Raw genomic sequence first — 17,325 nt, 5'->3', positions numbered from 1 at the left:
CCCAAAGTGCTGGGATTACAGGCATGAGACACTGTGCTCGACTGGGCATTTCTTCCTTGTGGGCATTTTTTCACTTGCCTTTGAAAGGCCACTTTTGCTTTGACCTGGTTCCTGTTCTTGGATCTTTCCTGCTTTTTCACCTTGGCTTAATCTGTCTTTCTTCCCCCACTATACTAACAGGACAGCTCCTAGATGGTAGGGACATACTTTGTTCATATTTACATTTCCAGCACCTAGCAAATAGAGTAGGTATTCAATAACTATTTGCTATTCAGAGGGAAACCATTATTAATAGATTAAAAAGGAGCGGCATTTATCTGATTTGATAAAATTATACCCAGACAAATCACTGAAAACACTCAGCACAGGCATTATCATTATGTTAGTAGTCAGCACCTACTTTCTCTGAGCTACTTAGTAGGGGAATATAGTGTCCTCAGACACCTAGAAGATCAAGAAACATCTAGTACACCAGCAACCAAACTGAAGCGAGATGAGGATCTGTTCCAAATGGGTATAAATGTCCGGGCTAGTTCCTGGGCCCACCTGATCCAAGCCCCCAGGGTTACTGGTTTTAAAACCTGGGCATTCCCAGGTACCCATCATTTTTATTATGCCCATATAGGCTTCTTTAGAGGTAAGACTAACCTCAGCCATTTTCTTCAGTGAACTCAGATGCCTTAAAGTCCTCAAGATGACCTTGTACAAATGCAAATCACCCACCCTATTTAATCCCTTTTCGGTGGTTCTCATGGCTCCTAGGATAAAGACCAAAGTCCTGCAAGGCCTAGTATGAGCTGACTCCTGACTACCTTTCAGCCTCATTTCACACTACCTTTCTCTCACTCCCCTCTAGCCAACTGGTCTTTCAGGTCTTTGAATTGTTTATGCTCCTCCTCATCCAAGAAGACTTGATATTCTTCCTGTCACTGGAATGTTCTGCATCACACTCCCTACCTTTGTCTAGCTAACACTAACAGATCCCTTCCCCAGACCCCTTCAGAAGCTCTTGTGTCTCTTCTCATGCAAGTCTACCAGGATGCGACAGGATACTTTATTTTAGGTACTTGGAGAACTACATTCCTTTCCCTCAGAGCAAATATCTGAGTTTGTATTTACATTTTTATTAGTGTGTTTTTTTTTGTTTTTTTTTTTTTGAGACAAGTTATCACTCTGTTGCCCAGGCTGGAGTGCAGTGGTGCGATCTTGGCTCACTGTAACCTCCGCCTCCCAGGTTCAACTGATTCTCATGCCTCAGCCTCCCCAGTTGCTGAGACTATAGCCGTGCACCATGCCTGGCTAACTTTTGTATTTTTAGTAGAGACAAGGTTTCACCAGCTTGCTGACCAGGCTGGTCTCGAACTCCTAACCTCAGGTGATCTGCCCACGTTGGCCTTCCAAAGTGCTGGGATTATAGGCATGAACCACTGCACTTGGCCTATAGTGATTCTTTAATTAATGTCTGTATTCCCCATTAGGCTATAACCTCTACCATCTTGTGTACCTTTTCCCCATCACTGTATGCCCAGTGAAAGGAGGCATTACATGCTTGTTAAATGTTTATTCCTGTTCTTTTACTATAAGAACTATCTCAACAGCTCGAATCTGTACCTGAATCAGAGACAGAGCAAGTAATCCTAGTCTTTTTTTTTTTTTTAATATTTTTAAGCATAAAAAAGCTAAGACTGTGGTGATATTCATTCAAATATTTTTACCTCTTTGAGTATAAACTCAAATTGTGCAGTATCCAATAGCAGCTGGAAGAGGATCCTGGGATTGTACCGAGAGTCTGTTAGAATCTGGTCCTTGATTTGACGAAAGCGTTTGTTGTTTGGGTCACAGGCTAGAAATAGGAAAAGTGTTATCTGCTTACTAAATGTGTAGAAAATATCTATGAAATAAATAAATTCTTAAATATCTTCCTTCATTTTAACCATTTAAAAAGTAATTAGCAAAATGTCTATCAATAAAAGATGGTGAAATATAGTATATCTATGCCATGGAGTACAATTAAACTGTTAAATGACAGTTGAAACTGACACGGAGTGTCATCCTTGAAAGACTGTTGAATGAAAAAAAGCAAGCTGCAGAACAGTGTTTCCAAATTTTGTGAGCATTCTGTGGTTCGTTTATAGCAACTGCCTAAAATGAATGGGCAGAGCCTCGTTGTACTACTTCATACTTCATAGCTGGGTGGCTTCCTCATGTCCTGTCTGTTGGAGTTGCTTTTGCTTTAGGCATTGATCCGTGCCATTCAGTAATGGACCGCTATCCCTAGAGAGGCCTGTTTGCAAGGTTGGCTCTTGACTGGCATCTGGGAACTTGAATTTCGTGAAGAGCTGCCATCATTTTGAGAACTCACAAGATCAGCTCACTGAGCCTTAAATGTTTGTACAAACGTTTTCCTTCTGGAAGTCTGGAACTTTGGTACGTGCTGGGCAGAGGCTACCTAAATGAGCAGCCCCCAATAGAAACCGAAGGAAGCTGAGTCTAATGAGCTTTCCTGGTTGACAACACTTCATATGCATTGTCACGACTCACTGCTGGGGGAATTAAGTGTGCCCTGTGGGACTCCACTGGGAGAGGATGCTCGGTTGTGCCTTATTCCTCCAAATTCACCCCATGTGCCCTTTTCCTTTGCAGATTTTGCCGTCTATCCTTTCGCTATAATAAATCATAGCCGTGAGTACTACTAGATGCTGAGTCCTCTGTGTCTCTGTGGTGAATCACTGAAGCCGGAATGGTCGTGGGGAATGCCTGACACAACAAGGACAGGCTCCTCACACACAGACGAGGGACCCCCAAACAAGAAGCAGCAGACCTGTGGCCATCCTGCTCCTTGTAAAGGCCAGAGGGCATGGCCGGCACTCAGTTTTCTCAACTATCCACTACCCAGGCAAAGGGAGCTTAACGCAACTAGGCCAAGGTCACAAAATTAGGCAGTGATTGACCAAAGGTAAAAATACTGGATGTCCTCATTCTTAGGTCATCCTATCAGCCAAGCTAAACCATTTCAAATGAAATAAACGCCAAGTTAAAAGAAAAGAATAGAATAAAAAATACTGATATTTGCTTAGACTGGTTTATAAGGCAAATTATTTATCTAATAAAGAATAAGTAGAATAAGGCAAAAATACAAGGCAAAGCTACTGCTGTGGTTTGAATGTGTCTTCCAAAAGTTCATGTTAGAAACTTGGTTGCCATTGTGGCAGTGTTAAGAGGTAGAGCCCCGGGGGGCAATTGTGTTATGAGGGGTCCACCCTCATGAATGGATTAATGCCATTACCCCGGGAGTGGGTTAGTTATTGCAACCGTGGCTTTGTTATAAAAGTGAGCTCTCTCTTGCACCCACTTTCTTGTCTTTCTGCCTATCTGGCATCTATTGACCCTTGCTAGATGCTGGCACCATGCTCTTGGACTTCCCAGCCTCCAGAACTGTGAGCCAAATAAACTTCTTTATATACTTCCTACTCTGTGGTATTCTGCTATAGCAGCAGAAAATGAACAAAGACACATAAAGTCAAAGTCAAAATAAAAACTCTAAGACTTAAACAGACTTTGTCAACAAGTTCACAGCTGATAGGTATAAGGTCCATGGTAGTTATACTAGTATTACATGTACACCCTCCTGCCTTCCTAGTCCTGCCCCCATCAATATCTCAGGATGTCTGGCAAGTACAGAACAACAATGTTGTATAGGTATATGTCATGGGTGGTTTTGGTGCTTTAGTTATGATGAAGCCTGTGGAAGGTCACCTTATATGCTGATTTCTAAGTTACTCCATCAGGAGGAGACTCCTGACAACCTGGAAAAGAGGCTCAGTTTTCATAGGAAACCATAGAGTTCTGATTTTTCATGAATTTGCCAGAACTATCTGGGAAGAAATATATTGGAATCGGTGACACTGATTACACAAAGAGGAAATTCTCAGCTCCATATTTACCTAACTAAACAAAAATCAAACTCGGAAGGAGTTCCAGTTGTCTTTACACTAATTTTAATTAAACTAGAAATCTCCTGATTTTAATCTGCTTTCATGTTTGCATAGGGAATGTTAAGTACCCAGTGGTTGGACAAACACTCTATATACCTCAATGTGCTTTAACATTGAGCTTTTTGGTATAAACCAGGTTTGCTTCTGGAGTTCCCAGGGCCTGACCATCTCTCTCAGATCTGACCCTTAAGGATTCACGTCCAGAGAACTGTAGAGCCATCAGAACTTTGGGGTCAAACTTCAGCAGCCAGCCAGCCTTTCTCATCCCATATTTCCTCAGAGAATATTTCTTCACAAGGTTCTGTACAAGCATCCTAAGACTGGGAAATGCCTCCAGCAACGCAACAGGAGGCAATCTGAGAATAGGCCCGCTTTTCTGTACACCATGACTGAAATTCCATAAAAGTTAACCAAGCGGTTACTTTTCCCACATGTGACTCACAATCAGATAGGCCAATCATTTGTTTCTGATAAATTATGACCCTGTGCAATCAGTCAGACAACTGCCAGGCACAAAAATGAAAGACAAATGTGGCTGAAGATAAAACCACAGACCTCTGGCAAGCCAAGGTTGTCCCTGGCATGGGTGCAAATTCAGGAGACTACTGGCTTTCCGAACACAGGCAGGGCCCTCAGGCAGGGTCACACAGAAGATGAAGATGAGGCTGAGTCACTAGAAAACCCCAGTTGGTTTTATGACAGGATAAAGTGAGGGCTTGAGTTGTTTATACGCTTGTGAATGCAAGACTTTTGGTAAAGAAGATTAAAAGCTGAGTCAATGTAGTAAAATCCTCAAATTAGAACTGGAGTTTATGTAAAAAATAAACTCAACTAATTAAAAACAGATTCAGGGATTAAAAACTCCAGCCATGGTGTTCATACTGTGGGTAAATTGTAAATGGATATGGGCCAACAAGCAAGATGACGAAACAAACTGGAAAGCAGCTCTCAGGATAAAGGTTTAAGAAGCTGGAGAGAAGGCTGAGGGGAAACTCCACACATTTTCAAAGATACGAAGGATGAGGAAGTCCAACTGTTGTTTTCACTGTGGACCACCCATAGGAAGTGGAAGCAGACGGTAGCCAGAGGGACTGTGAAGTCATCTTGGCTGGAACAGCTGTGAGACAGGGGCTGCCATGTTACAAAGGGAGGCTACAGAGGAATCTCGTGTGCAGTTTTTTAAAGAGACATAGTCTTATCTGAAAGAACAAAGAAGTGCTGCACACAGCACCTGTCTCAGAGCTGGTCCTCAAGGGAAGTTGGTTGAGTGAAAAACAAAAAGCAGAAGGCTTTACAGGCCTGCTGAATGACACACCTCTTAGGGGTAGGGGTATACAGCCCTGGATGAGGGAAGGTATTGGTTAATTAGTATTGATCCAGCATTTACTAAGAATAAGAAATTGTGTCAGCCCTGAACAAGCTCAGAGATGTTAGTTCAACTTACTTATTTTTCTACCCTTAAACCAGAGGTTGAGGCGTTTCTCACAATCTGAACTTGATGGTCAAACTGTGTGGCTAGAAGGTCTCGAAGGAGACCACGACCCATAAAAGGCTAAGACCCAGTCGACCCTAAACGAGCACTCTGGTCCAGCCAGGTCATCAACTCAGTGGGCCCATGTGTTTTTCTGTACTTCCAAAATTGTATCACTTATTCCATCATTTCTGCAGTTGAGAATTTCTTCTGGTTTTTGCTTCAAAACCTCATCACAGGCCTGGTTGGCTCCTGATTCCTGTATGGGGCTTTCCTGACCTCCTCTGCTCCCCATCCCAAGCAACGTTTGCCTCTCTACTCTGAACTCAAACCACACCAAATGTCTGTTTGACACACCTGGTGTCTGTTTACTGCCTTGGACCTTGAATTCGTTTCCCATTGCTGCTCTAATAATTACCATAAACTCAGTGGCTTAAAACAACAGAAATTTATTCTCTCACCATCCTAGAAGTGACAAATCTGAGATGGGGCTCACTGGGCTAAAATCAAGGTGATGGCTGGGTTGGGCTCGTTCTGGACATTCTAGGGGAAAAGTCTGTTTTCTTGCTGTTTTCAGCTGCTAAAGGCTGCCTGTATTCCTTGGCTTGTGGCCCCTTCCATCCTTAAGGCCAGCAACGGCCAGTCAAGTTTTTGCTATCTCTCTGGTTCTGACACTTCTGCCTCCCTCTTCCTGATTTAAGGACCCCTATTTATAGGCTGGGTGTGGTGGGTCAGGCCTGTAATCCTAGCACTTTGGGAGGCTGAGGTGGGCAGACTGCTTGGGCTCAGGAGTTTGAAACCACCCTGGTCAACATAGTGAAACACTGTCTCTACAAAAAATACAAACAACTTAGCCAGGCATGGTGGCACTTGCCTGTAGTCCCAGCTGCTTGCAAGGGCTGTGGAAGGAGTATCACTTGAACTCAGGAGGTCGAGGCTATAGTGAGCTGAGATTGTGCCACTGCACTCAAACCTGGGGGACTTGAGATCCTGTCTAAAAAAAAAAACCAGGGGGTGGGGGGCTCTTATTTTAATAATATTTTTTGAGACATGGTCTTGTTCTGTCACTCAGGCTGCAGTGCAGTAGCATGATCTTGGCTCAATGCAGCTGCAACCTTTCAGGCTCAAGTGATCTTCCCACCTCAGCCTCCCGAGTAGCTAGGACTACAGGTGCATGCCACCATGCCCAGCTAATTTTTTTACTTTTTGTAGAGAGGGGGTCTCACTATGTTACCCAGGCTGGTTCTGAACTCCTAGGCTCAAGCTCTCCTCCTGACTTGGCCTCCCAAAGTGATGGGATTACAAGTATGAGCCACCACACCCAGCAAGGACCCTTATGATTACATTGAGTTCACTGGGATAATCCAGAAACACCTCCTTACTTTAATGTCAGCTAATAGACAATCTCAATCCCTGCTTTCCACATAATATATCTACTGGTTCAGGGACTAGGGCATGAACATCTTTGGGCATGGGCTGGAAGGCATTATTTGCCTACCACAGATCTGCAGTTCTATCTTTTCATATGTCTACATTTGATCTCCCCAGTCTCATCAGTGACAAGCTCTTGAACATGAGAGCTAAACATCCTCTTATTCCCCAGCATCTAACAGTACGGGACAGGGGAGAGCTTTTCAGGTACGCTAGTGGCCTATCCAAGTGGACAAAAAACGACTAACTTTAAAAAGCTTTCTCATTCAAGGCCTCTCTCCCTGCTACATCATTTTACCTCATGAAGTAGGTCCTGATTCTGAGTCTTTATATGGAGCAATATAAATGGCCACCCCTTTTGTGCATTACCTGAGTCTGCTGTGTGAAGCATCAGCCATCGGATGGCAACATTGCAGTCTCTCAGGCAGTTCAGAAGCTTTGGGATATTGTCCAGAACCATCTCCTCCCTTAAATAACCTTCTTTTAGAAACTGCTGCACTTGAGCATGAACTCTTTCACTGACAGTAGCATATCTGCTTGCCTTGACAAATAAAAAACCTCAATTACATTTAAAAAGTCATTTATCTTGAAAATAAATCACATTCAAATGAATTCACTGACAAATAGTAACATTTCTATATAGGATGAATGACATATGGACTACAGTTATAGGGCTCGAAGATAACATTTCTATTAGATGAATGACATATGGACTACAGTTATAGGGCTCAAACATTAACATTTTTATGTAATTTCTATATAAGATGAATGACATATGGACTATAGTTCTAGGGTTCAAAGATAACATTTCTATATAAGATGAACATATGGACTATACTTATAGGGCTCAAAGACAACTGGCTTATTGAACACATTTGAAAAAAAGCACTGAACTTAGAATTCTGAGACTACATCCTAGTTCTGGCTGTGATTAAACTTTGGTGTGACTTGGGGCTTAACCCCCGTGTATTGGTTTCTTCAAATTTCAGATGGAGACTTGGACCAGGTGGTTCCTCAGAACTCTTCTATTCTTAACTTAGATGAAAAAGAAAATAAGAACAGAAGTTCAATTGCTTGTTCTTGCTAATACTGTTGACAAAGAAGGCAGAACAGAGCAGAAACACTTAAAATATAAGACTTCTTCTATACGCTTATGAAAGCTTAGCAAAAAATGCACCTTAGTATATAAAAAATGAATTTCCAAACCAGCTTTTTGGAAATTTTGGTTATTCTGCTTTACTTAAAGCAAGTCAAATGTTAAACATCATCAACCTCGTCAAGTTAGTTGAAATCTATGGTATCAAGAAACCTCTTAAAAATGTCACAAATGAGAAAATGCAATTTTAGAAAGGGATTTTAGCAATGAAAAATTAATGTTCTGATGTTGGTAAGTATCAAAGTGTCACTTTCTCTAATATATTTCCAGGAGATGTGCCAACATTGAAATTATTTTGTGCATTATTTATGGAATTCAATTTATTTGAATAAAACATGATGAAGTTTTTTGAGTCAATATTGTTTTATTCACACAGGAAACTCAGTAACTGTGCCAGGATGAGGAACATAACCATTTAAAAATATTAACTATGCTCCCCAAGATTTTATCTTTATTCCTCTACTTACTTGGGTGTTCCCTTCTGCCTTGTGTAAGAACAAAAGAGATAGAATATAACCATTTAAACTTTAAGATGAATGTCTTCAGTCTTGTTGCTTATTTAGTACATCAGAAATGATAAATTTAAATTACAGTGACAGGACATATTATCCATATTCAGTTACCATCTTCATCATTCATCCTATTCATAAAAACATTATTAATTCCAGCTATTGCTACAACCAACTCTGGCCATGAGAATACAATCTTTAAGCAAAAGTAAACTAAGTCATTTGGGGCATACGCCACGCTTATTTGTCTTAGATTATACTGAATCTTCCTCAGGATCCTAATCACCAATTTACATATACTATGTAACTTAAAAACGTACAATTACCTATGCTATTCTAACCCATAAAATTCGCCTTTTATTAATCATTGCATTAAATTGTCTAAGTGAGTATCCTCCAAATTCCTCGGGAAATCTACTTAGCTTATTTGCTACTTCATAAACTAGGCCTGCAGTTATTATAGAATGTCCCCAGATTAGAACCTACCTGTTCTCTGACATTTGAAAGGTCCAGGGTATTATTTAAAGCAGTTTTTGCAGCTTTGTAAGGTTCCCAAGCATCTACTAGATTAACTGTGATTCCCATGTAAATACTAATTACCTGAAAGAGGAGACATTCAGTATCTGTTAAATTCCTACTCACTTCAAGGCAAAGGGTTGGATACATAAAATGTTATAGAAGGCAATGCCCACTCCATGTTTAAACTCCATTCCAATGAAAAACCAAGATTTTCCAAATATATAGGTAAGTGTTCCTGATTGTTAAGTAAGTGTTTCTGATTGTTAATTCATGTTAATAGGTGTAAAGATCTCTTTACACCTATTAACGTTTCTTTTTGAAATTCTCTATTGTGTAATATTAATGTTTTCTCACAAGTTGTTTTATTGGTTGGCAATTGCCTGGGATATCTTTTTTAAAATCCCTTCATTTTCAGTATGCCAGGGTATTTTTTCAGGTGTGTATCTTATGTGTTTCATGTAACTGGATTTTGGTCTTTCTTAATAATAAATATGTTTTTAATTACAGTATCATGGTCAAAACTTCTTTATTAAACTTAGGAACATGAAGCCACACTATCAGTGTGTTCCTCTTGGTTGCTCAACTCTGAGCTCAGCAATATGATTCACAGTTGGCCAGGAACCATCACTTCCTAATGTAGGCTGTTCTCATACTACCAATAAATTGAAGGGCCCTCATAACAGATAGTTAATGTGATTCAATAGCTGATATAGAAGCAGAACAAAATCTGCTACCTGCGAATATAATCCAACTCCCTGCATTTTGTTAAAGCCTCTTTGTTTTCATATATTTCATTTCATATATATTAAGTATGAAGCAAGCTTTATTCCTATAAGAATATTTGTAAATGAAACAATGCTTACAAAGGTACAAGCATATCCTTGCAATAATATAAACTCTAGTAACCCCACTACAGTTAGCTTATAGGTAAAACTTTATTATTAAAGTGAAATTCCTATTCACAAACTGACGAATTAGATGAATTCGGCTATCTTAGAATCAGAAAATAGAAAAGAATAAACAAATTCTTACACAACTTAGTTGTAATCTCAGTAGCTAAAGCAAGAGATATTTTAATAAATGATTTAATCTTGACAGTATCCATTTTGGAAAAAGACTAGTGGGTTCTTCAGGAAATTTTACTGACTCATTTATTCCTTCATGTTCTAATTAAAAAATACTCAAAACACTTAGAGCAACTATACCTAAGTGATGTTATGTCCCATTATTTACAACATTACAACCTCTGGGTTAAAGGCCAAAAGAATGGGCAGTTAGTTCTCTAACACATTTACTGTAGAGGAAAAAAATTAGCAATACTTGCCCAATTATCTGGAAAGTATTTATCCACTATCTCTCTCATTTTTGCTTGATGGGTGTGAAGAATGGAAGGCTCAAAGTAGAGAATCACGTACAGCATGGCAGCTTGGTTTGCCAGGGCTGTGCTGCGATGCTCCGGCAAAGGATACGCTGAGACCTGCAATGTTAAGACGACACCCCCAGAAAGCTTTTGGCAACATCTGCATGTAGATATGCTCGAATTAAACTCTGGTTACAAGACACATCAGTTTCTCCAAAGCCCACCACCTTTCAGGATCCTGGACACTGGAAGCCCTTCTCAGACTGTGCCATTGCTTGCCAAGGTCTTCTTCCTTATCCCTAACTCCATAATATCCTCTTCTTCTAGCCCTTGACTACTGCAATTCTAAGTCTTTTCTTAAAAAAAAAAAAAAAAAAGTCCTATCCCTGTGTCTCCCACCACTTGTTCATTTTTGTATCTTTCCCATTGGAGAAATGCTTAGAACTGACAGGCTCTACTCACTGTTGCTATTTTCTCACTTTCTGTTTATTATTCAACTCACTGAAATTTCACCTCCACCATCATCCCAGTGGAATTCCCTAAGGTTGCTCATGACCTCACAACCATCCAATTCGATGCCTTCTTTTTAAGACTCTCACTTAAATTCTCTGAGGAATGAAATCTCTCCTCCTCTGGTTTCCTAGATACCACTCTCTCTTCTCAATCTCCTTTGCTGAGTCCTCAGCTTCTGCCTTTTAAATGCTGGTGTTCCCCAGGGGTCCATCGCCTCATGTACTAGAAATTTTTGGATGCACAAAGCACATATCACCTTGAGCTACCACAAGCAAAAAGGAGATAAATTGTTTTAAGGACAGACATAGCCATGTCACATGAAACCTGCAGGCAGGAATGTGGCCAGGCCACAGGAAGGGGCTGGGGCTGCGAACCAGAATGCCTTCTCTCTTTCTCCCCTTGATGTGTCAGCTCAATTTCTCTCCCTCCAGGCTACTCTCCACATACATGGCAGAATGAGGCCATGTATTTTGCATGTTGTGGATAAACTCCAATCCAGAAACTGTTTCTCAGGCCCAATTCCAAATTACCTGGAGACAGAATCTGATCCATCAGCCATGACCAGGGATGGGGGAGGTGCAGGACAGAGAGTGGGGTGGACACACAGCACAACCACAGCTTAACCCTTGTGCTAATAAAAATAAAGATCATAGGGCAAGGAGGAAATGGAAACACCTTGCCTTCAGAAGGATGTGGAATGAGAGGCAATCAGGAATGAGATGCTCTAAATTCACACAGACCAAATTGAAATTACAGTTCTGCTACTTAGTAACAGGAACTTGAGGAAATTATTTAAGCTCTCCAAGCCTTATTTTTCTCAACAGCAACACGGGGATAATGCCATCTACTTTACAGGGCTATTGTGAGGACAGAGAAAATAGTACAGGAACAAGACCTCCTTTGTGGCTGGTTTGGACTGAATTCTCAATGAATGGCAACAATTATTATAGAGACCTGGCATCTGTGGGTAGCTTCTGATTTTGAATTGTCTTAAAACAACAACAAAAAAAACCCTCTTATTTATACTTAACATGTTCACACAAAAACCTAACAAGCTACCTAAAGAACTGCACAGATCAGGTTCATTCTGTGATAAATGATATCCACAGTTATCACAGGCCTCTTTACTCCCTAATCATAATTTTTACAAATATTTAAAAATACAACATCTAAAATTACGTTTTCTTCAGAACAATGAAGTCAAATGGTAATTTTCTTTGGTGTTTTTTAAAAGGAAGTGAATACTACACACACTGGCAAGGGGAGTGCGATGATTTTCAAATGCTGCATGATCTTTACAGCCTTGCTCAGGCTGCCTCCTTTCCTGGCACTCCTCTTACCTTCCTTCTGTCATCTGTTGTGACGTTGCTGCCACTGCTGCATGCTCTAGTGGCACCCGGTGCTTCCCCTAAGATGACACCCATCCTGCTTTACTATAATCCTGTCATCTGCCTTTCCTAAGCTACAAGCTCAGTATGGGCAGGGACACGGCCTGCCTTCCTCGGCGATGGGTCCCCAGCACCGAGCACGTGAATGGGCACATATCACACACTCAATAACTATTTCTTGAATGAATGACTAAAAGAATGCATCTTCTTCCCAATAGCTCAAATCCCATCTTCACCCTGAAATCTCTGATTCTGCCAAAATTAATAACCCTCTTTCCTTTATCATCCTGGGGCATAGCTCAAAAGGTTTTAGAAGGTTCTAGCTGCTTTTACTCTTTTGGGAAAGAAGGAAGGAAAGGCGTAATTAAAGAGGGAAGTGAAATCAGTCTGTTAAACAGTCTTAATAGGTCTTAACAGATTTAATTCCCACCTGGTTATAAATATCATCAGATCTCAGTCGACCAATGACCATACTGATGAAGGATTCGTTGATAGGCACCCTCTGGAAATAGCTCTCGGGATAGTTGGGTGGTCTTTTGGCACCTGGTTGGCTAGAATAACCTGTACTTCGAAGCAGCTTACAAATATCATCCATATTTGAATCAGCAGAAGATCGAGCAGCACTGAGTCATATTCACAATGGGAAACAAAGGCCCAAACCACACATATTAGAAACTGAAAAGTCCAACAAAGCAGAAGAATTCCATTCTACTTTGACTCAATACAGTATCAGATATGACCACAGGTCCATCTATATCCTCAAGATTCACAATTATGTGTATGTACATGTGTGTATATATGTATTTTTTTTTTGAGATGGAGTCTTGCTATTTATGTATATATAAACTTTTTGTTTTTTTTTTTTTGAGATGGTATCTTGCTCTATCACCCAGACTGAAGTGCAGTGGCATGATCTCAGCCTACGGCAACCTCTGCCTCTGGGATCAAGCAATTCTCCTGCCTCAGCCTCCCGAGTAGCTGGGACTACAGGCGTCCATCACCGTGCCTGGCTAATTTTTGTATTTTAGTAGAGATGGGGTTTCACCATGTTGGCCAGGACTGGTCTTGAACGTCTGACCTCAACTGATCTGCCCACCTTGGCCTCCCAAAGTGCTGGGATTACAGGTGTGAGCCACCATGTCCAGCCTCGAAATTATATCTTTGAAAGCCTGTTTAGAAGATGGGTATTCGTACTATGTAAATGTCCCTAATCGCTTTTCCAAAATCCTTGGGACTGGATTTGTTTCAGAATATAGTATTTCTCAAATATAAGAAAGCAATATGGCATATAGATCATATACAATATAACACTCCAGCAGTGTCTGAATTGGCATCCCATGATCAACATAAGTGAATAATTCTGGAGGAAAATTTATAAATATTTACAAAACTGAGTTAAGTGAAGACTATACATAGCCTCATACCTATTCCAGGCAAGTTTTGACTCCAAATGATTTCAGGTTAGATCAGGTTTTCCTGCGAAATGAATTACTATGTATATGTACATGTGTGCTGCGTGTGTACTCGTGTATATATATTTTTTCAGAGCTCTTTGGATTTGCAAATTGTGGGTAAAGAATGTGAACCTGACATTTTACAAATTAAAAAATAATTTTAAAATATCATGTCAATTTAAAGTGAAATGTATACTAACTTTTTTCTTGGCAAGCTGTTTCTTCTACAGAGATCTAATAAACAGGTCTGTGATTTTTCCAGGTGGAATAGTAAGCTCTGAAAGAAATGAACTAGATTCAAAGAATCTTAGACTTGGAGATGACCTGCTCTTCGCTGTAAGGATCTCTTTTGCCACGACTGTGACTTGGAGGTGTTCAGTGTCACTTCAATAATGAATGCTCACATTCTAATGAATTAGCTGTTGTACCAAAGGGGGACAAAGCCATATTTTCAAAACTGGGCTAGGTAAGCCAATATTTTTTTCTTCTTCTTTGCACTGTCTATAGTTTTTGTTTTTCCAGGTACTCTCAGAAACATAGGAAAGGCCATTCAAATCTCATTTTTAAAAACATGGATGTTAAAAACAGCTTGGTCAAACTGACACGAATGAACACTGCTAGAACACTCCCTTCACACTCTGATGCAGCTGAAAGGAAAAGGCTAGTTGAGGAGCCTAAGATTAATTTCCTGCTGAGGACACAGTAGTACCTGGTATTGCCAAAAGTATAATGTCCCCAAAGAACCCACTTCTCCTTTGTCTATTTTGTCCTAATTTTTAAGTTTGAAAATGTTAATTCTACTTTTTACATCTTCAGCTCAAGCTCCTAACTGACTTCTCCTTACTGACACTTTCTTCTCTGAATCTTGACTATTTCCAACATTGACCTGGTATTCCATTTTTAGCTCATTCAACAAATTGAAAACCTGTGTGTTAGACACTAAAATTAAAAAGTTGGTTAAGATGGTTCCTGTTTTCAAGACCTTACTTTCCGAAGAATCATAGTTCTGTATAGAGATACACGACAAACGATTTGTGGATATGTGCTATTGCTTGATTTGTTTTTGTTTCTATGTAATTATGGGAAAGAATTCACTTTCAACCTGACTCTGAATGACAACTTTTCTAAGTCATCAAACTGAAAATGACAACAGAAAGCACACTCATTTCCTTATATCTGCCAAGGAGTAACATTTGAAAACGTAAACAACAAAAGCAAAAACAACCTTCATTAGATTTCTAATATTCTTTGAAATTTAGCCTCAAGGTAAAGAAAGTTCACAATTCAGGCTCCTTTTTAAAACTGGAGTTATCATTACGGACAGCATAATCCATACCTCTAATAATCTATAATATATAGAATATTTTATATGTAATATATAGATTATATAATCTATAATCTATTATGAAATATACTATGGCATAATTGTTATATTCCTACAATATGCTCACAAGAGATAAGAATCTTATACTTTTTTTTTTTGTGAGACATAGTCTTGCTCTGTTGCCCAGGATGGAGTATAGTAGCGTGATCCTGGCTCACTGCAACCTCCACCTCCCGAGTTCAGGCGATTCTCCTGCCTCAGCCTCCTGAGTACCTGGGATTACAGGTGCCCACCATCACGACTGGCTAATTTTTGTAGTTTTAGTAGAGACACGGTTTCACCATGTTGGCCAGACTGGTCTTGAACTCCTGACCTCAGATGATCTACCGGCCTTGGCCTCCCAAAAGTGTTGAGATTACAGGCGTGAGTCACCGTGCCTGGAAGAATCGTATACTTTCTTATCTATTCTTGGATTACTGCTGTTTGCAGTAGAAGAAATATGGGGACATACACCGCATTTTACCAACAGCAGTGTTTTGGAAGTGGAGTCCTAGCCCAGGAATACCTGTATCGGTAGTAAGAAACCAGCATCCTCTCTCTGACTTCTCCTTCAATCTTCTGGTCAATGACCAGTAGCATAACTCCATATAAGTACAGTGCTTCACACTAAGAAGAGAAGAGGACAAAAGCCAAAATCACTAGATTATACATTCTTAGGGAATAAAGTCGGTAATCATGAAAAATATCGCTTTGCTCACACTTCTCCAAAAAGTTTTAGATTTCAAGGAAAAGGTAGGTTTCCTCCAAAGAGCTCTTACTTTCTTGCAGAATGGGACTTGAAAAGTTTATGTGAAATAGATTTTAATTCAGTGATAATCTTTCAGTTGGCCTATTTTGGCTATTTTGCTTGGGACACCAAAATAGCATCCTATTCATCATAAAGTCATTCACTTCACCATAAAGTCATTCACTTATTCAATAAGCATTTCTTAAATGGTCAGTATGTACTAGGTACCAGGACAGATGGCTGGGATGCAAAAAGTAAAGAAGACAGAATTCTTACACTGAGGAGGCTCATAACTTCCACATAACTTTTAATTGTTTTAAATTCTGTTCAAAGTCTATGTTCCAAACTCAGATATGGACCTGCCAGTTAGAAGATAATTAAAAGCTCATTTTGCTTCTCTTTAAAGAATGGTATTTCGTTTATATTTATGACTTAGAAGAAAAAAAAGGGATACTATGTTTGAAATTCTTGAATTTCATTTTAAATAATCACTATTACTTACCAGAAGTTGTTTTCCATCTTCGTTGAGAAGCACAGTTTCTAAGGTTTGCTGAATATAAACCCCTTCATTGAGATCATCTAGATATCTAGAAATAAAATCCCAGAGCGAGTTATTAATTTATAATAGAAACTTTAACATCTTTAAAGAAGGAAAGACTTAAAAGATAAGGCAAGATGCCAGGCATTCTGGCCTTCCACTAGTTCATGGTCCTTCATGCTCTCACAGTCTTATAAACTGATTTAGGGCCACAGTTTGGTATTTATGGCTGTTCCAAGTAAAAGAAATATTCCTTAGTCCTGATTTGTGAATTACAAGTATCTAGGAGTAAAGGCAGAAGAACATGGAATATCTAGTTTAAAAGTCAATGAGTAATGAATTCTTCAGAACTGTATAAGGGACAGAAAGTTCATGATAAAAATAAGTTCTTTTTCCCACTCACATATAATACACTAGAATATGATAATAAATAACAGGATTGGAAACCATATGACTTAGTATAAACTAAGTTTATTATGACACCTCACAAGAGCAGGACATGACAGTAAAATTTTAAAATTCTTAAGATGACCAGTGCCACAGGAAGGAAAAGACAACTGTATACGGTATACACTAAATTAGGAGATTTTATAGTAACTCAGAGAGATTTACACGTCGTTGTGTGTCCTTTTCCCTCTCCACTATTTACCACCAGAATAAGCTGTTACTAAATTGATCAATACCTGTTTAAGTCTACAATATATTTATGCACACTTTGAAATGCTAAATAAAATCTGGTCACAATTTCTATGTTGTTTTCACGAAATTCTTCATCTAAATCCTGTAGCTCTGGCTTACAGTCCAGTTTGCTTTCCCATAATTCCGGACCCTAAGAAAAAAAACACACGTGAAATGTCAATAAAAGCATACTTGTTGGTGA

The 17,325-nt window shown here is 39.6% G+C and overlaps 1 protein-coding gene across 2 annotated transcripts in view; it reads right to left on the bottom strand.

Moving 5' to 3' along the window:
- The window catches only part of KIAA0196 (KIAA0196 ortholog), a 64,622-nt gene that overhangs the window by 38,549 nt on the left and 8,748 nt on the right, over positions 1 to 17,325 (bottom strand). The window contains exons 3-10 of one of the 2 annotated variants that reach the window (XM_011938187.1): positions 17,129 to 17,274; positions 16,410 to 16,494; positions 15,686 to 15,786; positions 12,773 to 12,965; positions 10,406 to 10,558; positions 9,049 to 9,162; positions 7,267 to 7,438; positions 1,716 to 1,843 (exon numbers count right to left, since the gene is read on the bottom strand). In XM_011938187.1, the coding sequence (XP_011793577.1) occupies positions 1,716 to 1,843; positions 7,267 to 7,438; positions 9,049 to 9,162; positions 10,406 to 10,558; positions 12,773 to 12,965; positions 15,686 to 15,786; positions 16,410 to 16,494; positions 17,129 to 17,274 (1,092 nt within the window). The remainder of the gene's footprint in view (positions 1 to 1,715; positions 1,844 to 7,266; positions 7,439 to 9,048; positions 9,163 to 10,405; positions 10,559 to 12,772; positions 12,966 to 15,685; positions 15,787 to 16,409; positions 16,495 to 17,128; positions 17,275 to 17,325) is intronic. The other variant, XM_011938189.1, reaches the window with a different exon arrangement.

This window comes from Colobus angolensis, unplaced genomic scaffold (assembly GCF_000951035.1).
Source record: "Colobus angolensis palliatus isolate OR3802 unplaced genomic scaffold, Cang.pa_1.0 Scaffold17, whole genome shotgun sequence".
Classification (NCBI taxonomy): Eukaryota; Metazoa; Chordata; class Mammalia; order Primates; family Cercopithecidae; genus Colobus; species Colobus angolensis.
This window is presented reverse-complemented; position numbering and strand designations above follow the sequence as displayed.